Genomic DNA, 12154 nt, shown 5'->3' on the forward strand with positions numbered 1-12154 from the left:
TATGCGTACCTGTCCTGGTTGTTTGGGTTTCCGCGCCACCACAATTGGCGATACCCACGGGGTGGGCCCGCTGACTTTCTCGATTATGCCTTGCCTCTCGAGGGCCTCAAGCTCATCCTCCACTTTCTTCCTGAGGTGAATAGCTATCCTTCGGTGTCTGAGGGCGACCGGCTGGATGGATGGGTCTATGTGGAGAGACACCTCCTTTCCTTTTAGGCACCCGGTGCCCCAAAATGTGTCTTCAAATTCGTCAAGAATTGCGTCTAGTTCATCCTCCAGCACCGCCATGGCGTAGAAGATCAGTTGGAGTTCCTCCGCCGCTCGTCCACTGAGGAACATGCCGCTACCTTCTTTGGTTACGTAGACGGTTGTGGGGATCTTCCGGTCTAGATGTTGTAATTCAGTTTGGAAGCACCCGATCAGTGGAATCGGGGTCTTCTGTCCGTAGGCAAGGACACGGATTCTTGCCGTTATCAAAACCGGTTTGTCTTGCAGTTGGTTGTACAGGTCTGCCGCCATGAGTTCTATCGAGGCTCCTGTGTCAATGGTGGCTCTCACCTCTTGTTGGTTCAATCTTATTCGGCACTTTGGGAGACGCCTCTTCTTCCTTGTCGGTTGATTGATCGCAAATACATAGTGGACCGGATAGTCGTTAGAATCGTCGTCCATGTCCTCACTATCTGAGCTTTATCTGACGGTGTGCGCTGCCTCTGGCTTTTGTTTGGAGGATCTGCAAACTAAAGCAAAATGGTTCATCCGTCCACATGCGCCCCATTTCTTTCCACTCGCTGGACAGTCTCTAGCGCGGTGTGGCAGGCCTCCGCAGTATCCGCATTCTTTTCGCCGATCTTGTGGCTTCTTACCACCAAACTGCCGCTGTTTCGGTCGGACAACATTCACTTGCTCCGCCACGTTGACTTGTTCAGCCTTCACTGGCCTATGGAGTGCCGCCTCCATGTGTGACGCTCTCGCTTGCGATAACTCTTTGGAGCGGCCTAGTTTCAGTATGTCGGCCAAAGGTTTTCCATCCTCCTGGAGGATTTTGACTCGCAAGTTGGAGGAGTAGCAGTTTTGAATGATTTGGCCACATATTTCTTCTTGTTCATCCCTGAAACCACAGGTGCTGGCGAGTTCTTTCAGCCTCCCGTGGAAGGCGTCTAGCGATTCTTCTGCCTCCTGACGCGCCTGTCGGAAAATGAATCGTTCGTAATCTTTGCTGGCCATGGGTTCAAAATGTGCGTTAAGCGCATTGAGGAGGGTGACGTAGGTGTGTGGCGTGGCCTCCACCAAAGTCTTATAGATTCTGTGTATATCCTTTCCCCCTAGTGAAGAAGAAGTGTTCTGCGTCTTTCCCTCGCCGTTCCTGCGCCTTCGAAATAGAATTGCAATCTTTCTGTCCAGTCTTTCCACCTTGGCGCCAGGGAAGCGGGCGCACCGTCGACTACAAACGGTTCGATAGGAGGAATGGCCGCCATCTTGGCACGTGGAACCCCTCAGTAGCAGGTGGTGGGACACAAGCGCTGCAACTGCTCGGAACTGACACCCACCTTCAGGTGAATCGCCTGTAGGACGCCAAACAGGCCCTCTGCTGTGAGGCCTATAATGAGTAGGGCCACCCTAGGTGACAGGGGTTTTACGTGAGCGAGCTCTGCGGCCCAGCGACTCCTCTGGCGTGCGCAGGGTTATGGCGCGCTCTCTCCTTCCTGCCGGTCAGGTGAAAGGGTGTGTCTCCGGGGCATCCGGTACCAGCAGTACGCTCCCGCAGCGCGGGTCTGACCTCGGTGATGCCCGCACCTTCGGCTCCGCCTCCTGATTACTGAGTCCGGGACAGGGGGGCTCGGCCGGGCCGACCGCATGTAAGGCTCCAGGCGCCGGACTGGCATCGGCACCCTGGCGGGGAAGGTCGGAGCGTCGGATGGAGCACAGCGTGAGGCCGTCTACTCCCTCGTCGCCATTGTCATGTCTCTGCCTTAGGTTGGGCGCGCATACACATAGCGCCGCAGAACAAAGGACCAGGACACCAGTTACTATCTCCGCGTGGTCCCGAATGCTTCTCGGGCCACGCCTCCTTTATTTTATATTCTACGCGGCGTCCGTACGACACCGCGTATGCGCACGCCTACGTGCGCGATAGACTAGACTGCAAACGTGCAGTCCCCCCGACATTACAAAGGGCAGCGAAATTAGTTGCTTTCTGGAATGCATTCTGAGGCGGCTACGGGTTGGTTAGACTGTGTAGTCTTCTTTGTGGAAAAAATCCTCCTGTGCGAGGCCCAATGTGCTGGCTGCCTCTCGGGGTAGGGGCTTGTGAAATCTTGATCCCCCACTGTGGCCTGCAGCGGGGCCTGATCGGGTGCTGATTCTGATTCCGAGCAGTTGAGTGCCCACGTCATGTTTTGACCCTGGTGTACTAAAACTTATACCTGTCGTGAGTTGGTTGAGCTCCAGGTTCTTTGCAAATTCGCAGGACTGTAAGGGGGCTGTTTTTTTGCCGCTGTGCTGAGACGGGCTTTTGGGGCCTCAGGTTGACTGTGGCAGGTGGAGCAAGGGAAACTATAGTTGTTGCAGATTTCTAAAATCCGCCGTCCCCCTGGGGAGGTGAGCATTCTTGAGGCTGAGTTGTTGGCTTGCGGCAGGCTTGTGGGCCTTGTCGACACCTCCCTGCTTGGGCTGGTCTTCTCTTGCGTCTGAGTGACTGATGAAAATGACCCAGTTTGATAGGGAAGTAGAGGGGACTGCAAGCCTTTGATGGAAGAATTGCTTGAATAGATTGCAGAGCCTGCGTCGGTAAGGAAGCTGAATTTAGTGTAGATTTTGGATTAAAGCAGTTGAACTGCTTAGCATATCTTTTGACGCAGGGACGTTGTAATTAATGCAGTGCTTGCGCTGGCTCGAGCAGGGGGGCATCATTTTTGTTTCTTCCATTTCTTCACCCCTGGCCTCGGGTAAGTAGCCACTCTAACTTTCCCCGACCTCATCTGTGCCTGCTGGCTAGGCGGGGCAGTAGGGAAAGGGTGGCGGTGTGCCCCCTGGGCTTGAGCTCTGGATTTGGGAGTTGTTAGATTGATAGCTCAGATTGTGAAGGACCTGCATCGAGGGGTCCGTTTGCCTCTTGTTGCGCAGTCTGGTATCCGTGCGCCTGTTGCCTCCCCTGCACAAAAGGACCGCTAGGGTAGCTTCAATGCATACGCATGGGTAGGCTGGAATGGTGAAGCTGGATGCCAGATGACCCTGAAGAGCCACATAAGCTTATCTCGTTTGGGAGCAGGGAGCATATGTCAGCTGCAGCCCATTCTGCTGGAAGCTGCGGACCAGACCTCCTCCAACTGACCCCAACTGGCCTCCCCGGCTAGTCACTCCCACCTCCTGGTACGGTAGCCCTGAGTGAGGCGGAGTGAGGCTCTGCAGCAACTCAGCGGTGGCAGCCACACCCCTGGCTCTTCTCTGCCTTGCGCACCCGAGTGGCACCTGTAATGCTGTAACGAGCTAGTTTACGCACGCACACGCACCCCTACATCCGCAGGCCAGGCGTGGCCTGCGGGGCTGAATAAAAGGAAGGCGGGCGCTCGTGCACGTCACTTCCGACTATCCAGAGGTGTGTGTCTGAGTCGCTGTTGGAGCGCGACCTGCCCCTGCGTAAGCGACCAGGACATGAACAGGCCTTCCCCAGGCCCCAACACACACCAACACAACATTGGCGACGAGCGGAGGGGGCCCAACCCTCGCCCGTGCACCAGAGGTCTGACGGAGCCACCCGCTCCCGTCCGCGGCGCCTGCCGCGTGTCCCCGGGCGGCGGTGCCTGCATCCTCGGAGCCGGCGCGCTCCTTCTTTCACCCCTTTTTCCCCCCTTGCCTGGGCCTGGGTGTCCTCCCCATTTCTGCTTCGTAGGGGGAGAAGACGCCGCTGCTGCTACCTCGGCTGCCCCGCAGAGTGCGACTGGCTGCCGTCCGTCACGCTTCCTGCGTGATCCGCGGCCGTTGCCGCTCCCTACTTTTCCTCACGCTTCTCGCGTGAGCGGCGGAAAACACCCTGCGAAACCTCACGCATCACGCGTGCCACGCGTTTTCGGCCTATGGTAGGCCTGGAGGACGCTGCTGCATCGTGGAAGAGGACGACATCGGCGAACAGGCAGTTTTGGCAAGGGACCCCGGAGGAGTACGCGACCCTCGCACTGCCGACAACCCTCTGAACGCGAGGCGGAACTATAGTAAGCTGCGCCACTGCCACGTGGTGCCACAATAGAGCGGGAAAAGAAGGGGAATACAGGAAAGAACGCACGCCGCTGCGACCAGTAAGGGGACAGAAGATCCTCCGGGCGCACCTCACCAACCCACAGAGACTTCATAATCATGGGGGACGGTGATCCACCAGCGGCCGTCATCAACATCCCTTTTCAGCATGCCGCAGCCGGGGTGCTGCCACCATTCAGTGAGGCGATAGACCCGTCCACGGCCTCGCCGCGCTGGAAGATTTGGCTCGAGAGACTGGAGAATTACTTCGTAGTCACGAGGGAGACGGATAATGCTGTGAAGAGGTCACTACTACTTCACTACGCGGGGGATGAGATCTTTAGACTATTCAAACACCTACCCAATACAGGGGCAGCAGACAGCTAAGACGCAGCGGTTGCTGCCCTCAACGGCCATTTTGATCCCCAGCTGAACGTGGACTTTGAAGTATTCAAATTGGGGCAAGCACGCCAACGGGACGGTGAGTCGATGGATCAGTTCCACACCCGCGTCAGGGAGCTGGCCAGCTCCACCGATGAGGATCAACCGAGGGCCATAAGAAGACAGATCATTCAGGGGTGCCGGGACAAGACACTGAGAGGACTAATCCTACGCAAACCAGGGATTTCACTAGAAGACATCCTTATCTTGGCCAGATCCCACGAGCTCTCGAACGTCAGAGCGACGGCCATGGAACAGGCCCTACATAAAGCCCCAGTCAAGACTGAAACCATCAAGGTGGAACGTGCAGATGCCGTGCGACCCCGACCACGTGGTCCGGCGCAAAAAGGATCCCGGAGAGATCTGCCTCAAGCCCGTTGCGGGTACTGCGGCCATGAACCACACGCGGCCAAGGACTGCCCGGCCCAGGGGCAAACATGTGCGAGCTGTGGGATCCCAAACCACTTCGCATCGGTCTGCCGCAGGAAAAACCAGTCCAAGAATTCCAAGAGATCATGGACGCCCGCCAAGGCCGTTCGCCAGTTGTCGCTGACCGATCCACCCCTGGCGAAGGCAGAAAAACACCTACCCACAGTATATGATGACTCAGACTCGGAGGATGAGGAGGCATATGTCATTTCCTTCGCTCGGGAGCTCAAGCGAAGACGACGGCCGCAACCAACATGCATTGTGCAAATGGGACAAAATGAGGTGAAGGCAGTCATTGATACGGGCGCCACCGTTAATGTCATGGGTCTGCAGCAATTCAACAAATTACGCCCACGGCCTGAGGTACTACCATCCAAGACAAGAATCTTCGCCTATGGAGCGGACACACCGCTACCCCTCAGGGAAAAATCATAATACCCATCCAGGCTGACGAGTCGGAAATAATGGCGACGGTCCACATAATTGACCGAGAAGCTGACACATTGCTAAGTAGCCACACAGCGGAGGACTTGAAACTGATAGCATTTGCCAATCGCATCCGAGCGCACCAAGTGGATGAATTGCTGGAACGATTTCCTGAACTGTTCAGAGGCCTTGGGTGCATAAAATGTGAACCTATCAAACTCCACATTGACAAATCTGTCGCTCCCACAGCACTACGCCACCGCCGGATACCATTTCACCTTCGCCCGCTGGTGGAAAAGGAACTCGAAAAACTAGAGGGCCTAGGTGTCATCGAGAAAGTGACGGGACCCACCCCGTGGGTCTCGCCCATGGTCATTGTAGAGAAGCCTAAGCAGCCGGGTGAAATTCGCCTGTGTATCGACATGCGGCTACCAAACACGGCTATCCGGAGGGAGAGACATCTGACTCCCGCAATGGACGACATAGTGGCCGATGTAAATGGGTCGAAGTGGTTTTCCAAAATTGACCTCAATGCTGGTTACCATCAGTTACCACTTGCAGAAGAGAGCCGGTTCATCACCACTTTCAGCACCCATCTCGGACTCCGCGGCTACAAACGCCTAAACTTCGGTATCTCTTCAGCGGCAGAGGTGTTCCGGAACACAATCAGAGAACTCCTGTCTGGATTACCGGGGGTAATAAATGTCAGCAACGACATTTTGATTCACTCTGCCACTGCGTCGGAACACTACAAGCACCTTCGGGATGTCCTGAAGAGACTGAGCACTTATGGAGCGACGCTCCACAGAGACAAATGTCAGTTTTTCCAACCTTCCATTGAGTTATTTGGCTATGTGTTCAACCAGGAGGGAATTCAGATTGACCCGATCCATCAAGGACGCCCCAGCGCCAAGGTCCCCGACGGAAGTGAGGAGTTTCCTCGGGATGGCCACCTATTGTGGCCGGTTCATTCCGGGCCTAGCCACTCGAAGTGAACCTTTACGAGCACTAACCAAAACGGATGCCGCGTGGCAGTGGGGCCCGAAAGAAAACGAAGCATTTCAGGGAATCAAGGATGCCCTCCTGGAAAAGGCAACTCCATCTTATTTCGACCCCGCGAAATGCACCGAGGTAATTGTTGATGCCAGCCAGGTAGGTCTGGGAGCTGTCCTGACCCAAGAACATGAACCCGGGCAATGGACAGCACTAGCATTCGCCAGCAAGGCCCTGACCCAAACCGAGACCAGATACGCCCAGATAGAGCGAGAGCCTCTCGCCATCAAGTGGGCCTGCAGCCATTTTCACTTATATTTACAAGGTCACCCATTCGTCATGGTCACAGACCACCAGCCCCTAGTACCCCTCTTCAAGGGAACTGCCCCGCACCCGCCACCGCGCATCGAACGGTGGGTGATTAAACTTCAACCATACGAAATGGAGGTGGTATATCGCCCAGGGGCCAAAAATCCTGCTGACTACCTGTCGCGCCACCCCTCACCACAGGAGCCTGCACCAGTAGATGACGACTGCGAAGAGTACGCCCGGTGGGTGGCCCTCACCTCATGTCCACAATGCATGACAATCGCGGAAATCAAGGAAGCAGCCGCTGATGACAACATCTACACGAGATCGCTTCAAGCCGTTCAAGAAGGTTCCTGGGCTAACTACCTACACCCACCCAACTCCTGGACCGCCGCAGACAAAGAGGCACTCACGAAGTTCTGGCATGTCCGACATGAACTCAGTGCCACGGAAGAAGGAGTGCTGTTGAGAGGGTCACGTATGGTGATACCGCAGAGCCTCAGGTACTGGGCCACGCAACTTGCCCATGGTGGCCACCAAGGTACGACGAAAATGAAGGCGCGCATGAGGGAGAAGGTGTGGTTCCCTGAATTGGAAACCATGGTGGAGGACTACGTGAAGAGCTGCATGTCTTGCCAGTTGACAAGTGATCCTGAGAGACCTGCCCCAATAATCACGGAAGAAGCATGTACGACTCCATGGACCAAGGTCAGCATAGATTTTGGAAGCTTCCCGGGAGAAGGACACACACTGGTGGCCATCGATTCTTACTCCAAGTACCCGTTAGTCGAGAAGGTCATCTCCACGGCGTTCACACACGTAGGTCCGGCGCTAGAGAAGATATTCTCCATGTTCGGATACCCTGAGGAAATACGGAGCGACAACGGACTGCCGTTCCAGGGGGCGGAATTTGCCACATTCCTCAAGGCCAGGGGCATCACACACCGACGCATCACACCCCAGTGGCCCCAGGCCAATGGGGAAGTAGAGAGATTCATGCGGACCCTCAATAAGATGTTCCGGATAGCGGTGGTAGAACAAGCTGACCCTGAACAGAGACTACATGATTTCCTGCTGGAATATCGGGGAACCCCCCACTGCACCACACAGAGGAGCCCCTGGACCCTCATGTTCCAAGGGCAATGCCGAGACCTCCTTCCCACTGCCCCGGGGGGGCTGCCAGACATGGCCAACCCAGAGGAATGGAGACGACAAAACAACCAGCGAGCGAGCCGACGCCGGAGAGCCACACCAAGGCGGCTATGCCCGGGGACTCGAGTGATTATACGAAACAGGCGCCCTGGAGGGAAGTTCCAAACTCGCTATGAACCAGCCACCTGGACCATAACGGCCACAAAAGGCACTATGATTACTGCAAGGAGGGGCGAAAAATCTCCTGGTTTAAAGTGATAAACCCCGGGCCGAGACCAAGTCTGGAAACGACGGACGACAACAGTGAACCACCTGTAGCTACGACCCATGAGGACGAAAGCAACCCATCAGCAGGGACCCCGACGGAGAGACCTGAGCCGGAGTGTGTATCCCCCGCCGTGTCAAATACCATCAGAGACACACCTCACACCATGGAATGTGGCAGGGGCAACACCCAGAGGTACAACCTGCGGCCTAATCCACCACCAAGTCAGAAGTTAAAAGACTATGCCTGTTTGCTGAGACCCTGAAGATGCCACCAAGGGACATGCAAGTACTGGGGCAGTTTTGTTTTGAACTTTAAGTCTTGTTACACCCAATGCCTAGACGCTGTGAAATTTTGTATAGTTGGATAGGGATGTAATGCTGTAACGAGTTAGTTTACGCACGCACACGCACCCCTACATCCGCAGGCCAGGCGTGGCCTGCGGGGCTGAATAAAAGGAAGGCGGGCGCTCGTGCACGTCACTTCCGACTATCCAGAGGTGTGTGTCTGAGTCGCTGTTGGAGCGCGACCTGCCCCTGCGCAAGCGACTAGGACATGAACAGGCCTTCCCCAGGCCCCAACACACACCAACACAACAGCACCCAAATGGCAAGGTGGCGTAGCAGGCTGGTGAGGGGGGCACTCGGGGAGAAATCCGCAGGCTGCACCCAACCTAGTTGGGCCGCCTCCGCAGGTTCCCACGGCTCACGCACAGCAGCTGTCTCTAAAGGCACCTGCACTCGTCGCCTCTGGCTACCTGGTGCGCAGTGACCCACCTGTCCACCCTGCCTCCTTGCCATGCTGCTGCTGGGTGAGGGTTAGAGTCCAAGGGTCCAAGAAGAGGCTCGGCTGGACAGGGCAGTAGAAATGGGTCGAGGCAAGCGCGGTGCAGAGCAATTGTCTCTCGGCTTCGCGGTCTCGGCGGGAGTGCAGGCTCGCTGGAAAGTCCGGGCTGGATCCGCTTGGAAGATGACAATCACTAAGGAATCCTACCAAGTGACTTTTCTTTTGCACTTAAACTAGCACTGGGTGGCATTTTAATTGCTTCAAAGTAATTGGTGTAATTGTGGTAATTTTGCCTAAAGAAATTTTAATTAAATCACCAAGATTATGCATTATGCCACATCGCACAATTTTGGGGAGAAATTTTAAAGTAAAATGAACGGTTTTGGTAAATGTTTAACATGATTGGCATTTCAGGTACATTTCTAACCCAAGTGGGCTGTTGAGGTAATTTTTGAGTGTGAAACTACAAATCTGAAAGTGAACAGCAGTGTTTTGAATGTGAGCAGCATTTCCTTTACGTTAGGCTGTCAACAAACATTTCAAGTAGATTTTTCATCCGAGCAGACTGTTTGGGCAATTGTTGAGGCAAAACAACAAAACTGAACAGGAGCAGCAGTGCTTTGAATACAATCAACTAGAAATGATCTTGAAATTACATTTTTGAGTTGAATTTTAACCTGAATTGACTGTTCGGTTAATTTTTTGAGTGCAAGATGCATTTTGCATAGATACGTGACACAAAATTGCGTGACTTATGCCAACCCCTAGCTGAAACAAGCCTTCAGTTTATAGTAATTAGGTTCCAACTTTTTATTTGCAGCAGTAAGATTCATATTTTCCTGTGATGTGTATTCATACTAAAAAGGATTACTATATCAGTTCTAAGTAGACCTGGCTGGTTGGAAGCCTCCATACTCTGGTAATAAAATTGTATGTATATATATTTAAGATAATATTTTTATAGCAAGCTAACGACCACCATTTTTAGGTAGCTGCACCACAGTTTCTTTTATTTATTCATTTTTATTGTTGTTGCATATGCGTACAATTCAAAATCAAAAATAACCACTGTACTGCTTTTGTAAGCCAGACCTATTTGCTTTGCCAATGCTTGTTGACGGATGGGAATTACATGGTGGCTGGCATGACAGCCCACAATCCTTACTTATTAAACAGGGGATTCTACCATTTGCCTAGGTCTTTAATACAAAAGTCATAGGAACATGAAATGTACCAAATTGTGCCTTGTTCCTTTGCCGCATGTTTTTAATAGTGGACTATCTCCTCACTAACATGCTATGTTTGTTATTATAACTTGAACTTTTGGGATTCAATGCAAATACGTTAAAAACAAAATACATTATATAGTCCTTTTAAAACAGTGTACTTGTTAATGAATGTAAAACCAACGCTAACCAGCGCTCTTCCTCCTTATATCTCCTAGATTCACACAATTTAGAATAATTCTGGGAGATTTTGACTACGACGCAATTGACAATGCGAACAGGCTATTGGGACCAATATATTTTGTCACCTATGTGTTCTTTGTTTTCTTTGTATTGCTGGTAAGTAAAAATGTCAACAATGTCCTTAATAAAAAGCATTGTGAATAACATGAATGTTTAACATTTCAGTGTGTTAATAATTAATCTACAAATGTTAATGCATGTGTATGTGGTGGAGGAAGGTGAGAAACTGCATATATATGATACCCCCTCTCCCCATTTGTGGGTCCACAGCACTCACCACGCATAGATTTTAACCATACAGTGTGGAGACTAGGGGCCTCATTTATGAGAAATGACGCATCGCTGCATGAAAGCAGCGATGCGTCACTTCTCAGTGCGCACTCCTTGCGACATACCTGGTGCGTCATATTTACTGTATGACGCATCATGTCGCAAGGAGTTACAGATACGTCAGTATTTCTGACGTATCTGTATGGCGCAAAAGTGACGCATTGCTGGAGTGTGACACAAAAGTGACGCAACTCCAGCAATGTGTCCTTTCACATGGGGCAAGCCCCATGTGAAAGGGCTTGCGTCAGTCTTACACCTGCTGTGAGGCAGGCGTAAGATTTTGACGCATTTGAGTCCTAGAAGTGGCGCAGTGAAATCTGGTAGATTTCACTGCGTCACTTCTATGAACCTTTCTTGCGTGGGAACACCCCCCCTGCATACATTATACCTGGCGCAGGTATAATGTAGCGCAGGGGTTTACAAAGTGACGCATCTACCTAGATGCGTCCCTTTGTAAATGTGGCGCAACAAGGTGCATTTTTTACACTGCTGGTGCGTCACAAAAAGTGACGCACCAGTGGTGCAAAAGTGACGCAAGGGCTCATAAATGAGCCCCTAGGTACATGGTCATGGTACGTTGCACAAACCATAACTCGCCCACCCACCCGCCCCCCAGACATGCAGGTACTATTAGAACATGTATTGCCAAAGTCAATAAGCCAGGGACGTAAATTTAGTTGTATATATTTATTGTATATAGTGTAAACAGAGTTTGAGTAAAAGAATAATATCACTATATTTATCGACATTTAATGTACACGTACAATAGAAATATTGAAAGTGACTAGAAGGACGTTGAAAGGGATTGCCAAATTATTTTCTTTCAAATACTATTTATTGAATGTTTAGACAAATCAAAACACAAATACTGTATTACACCTTGACCTGCAATACGAAATTAAATACAAACATTAGCTGCTCTAACATTGAGATAAAAAATATGAGAAACTATAGTTATTTCATATCATTAACATAATAAGAGAAAGAAGATAGGATTATTCCAAGTATCTTTATTCATAATATTGGTAAAAATGCATGCTCTATTGCCATCAAAAACATTGTAAAGAAAACAAAAAGAAGAGTATGCTGCTAATTTTGTGTTTACTATTCATTTCCCTGATTGCAAATGTAAGATATTTTGTCATTTTAACTAGTGAAGCTCTGGCTGGGAAAGTAAAAGGTGAACTGCAAGTCCTCTTGGGCCTTATTTATGAAAGTCTTGCGCCGCTGATGCGTCACTTTTAAAATGGGAAAAAGTGACGTACCAGTGGCGCAAGGCCTTCATAAATGAGGCCCAATGAGCTGGTTCCATAAAGTAGTGTAC

General features: G+C 51.6%; 1 protein-coding gene across 1 annotated transcript in view; it reads left to right on the forward strand.

The window, feature by feature from the left end:
- PKD2L1 (polycystin 2 like 1, transient receptor potential cation channel) overlaps window positions 1–12154 on the forward strand; it is a 2231834-nt gene that overhangs the window by 1310243 nt on the left and 909437 nt on the right. The window contains exon 9 of the mRNA XM_078641081.1: window positions 10476–10596. Coding sequence (XP_078497207.1) covers window positions 10476–10596 — 121 coding nt within the window. The remainder of the gene's footprint in view (window positions 1–10475; window positions 10597–12154) is intronic.

Source organism: Lissotriton helveticus, chromosome 5_1, assembly GCF_964261635.1.
Source record: "Lissotriton helveticus chromosome 5_1, aLisHel1.1, whole genome shotgun sequence".
Classification (NCBI taxonomy): domain Eukaryota; kingdom Metazoa; phylum Chordata; class Amphibia; order Caudata; family Salamandridae; genus Lissotriton; species Lissotriton helveticus.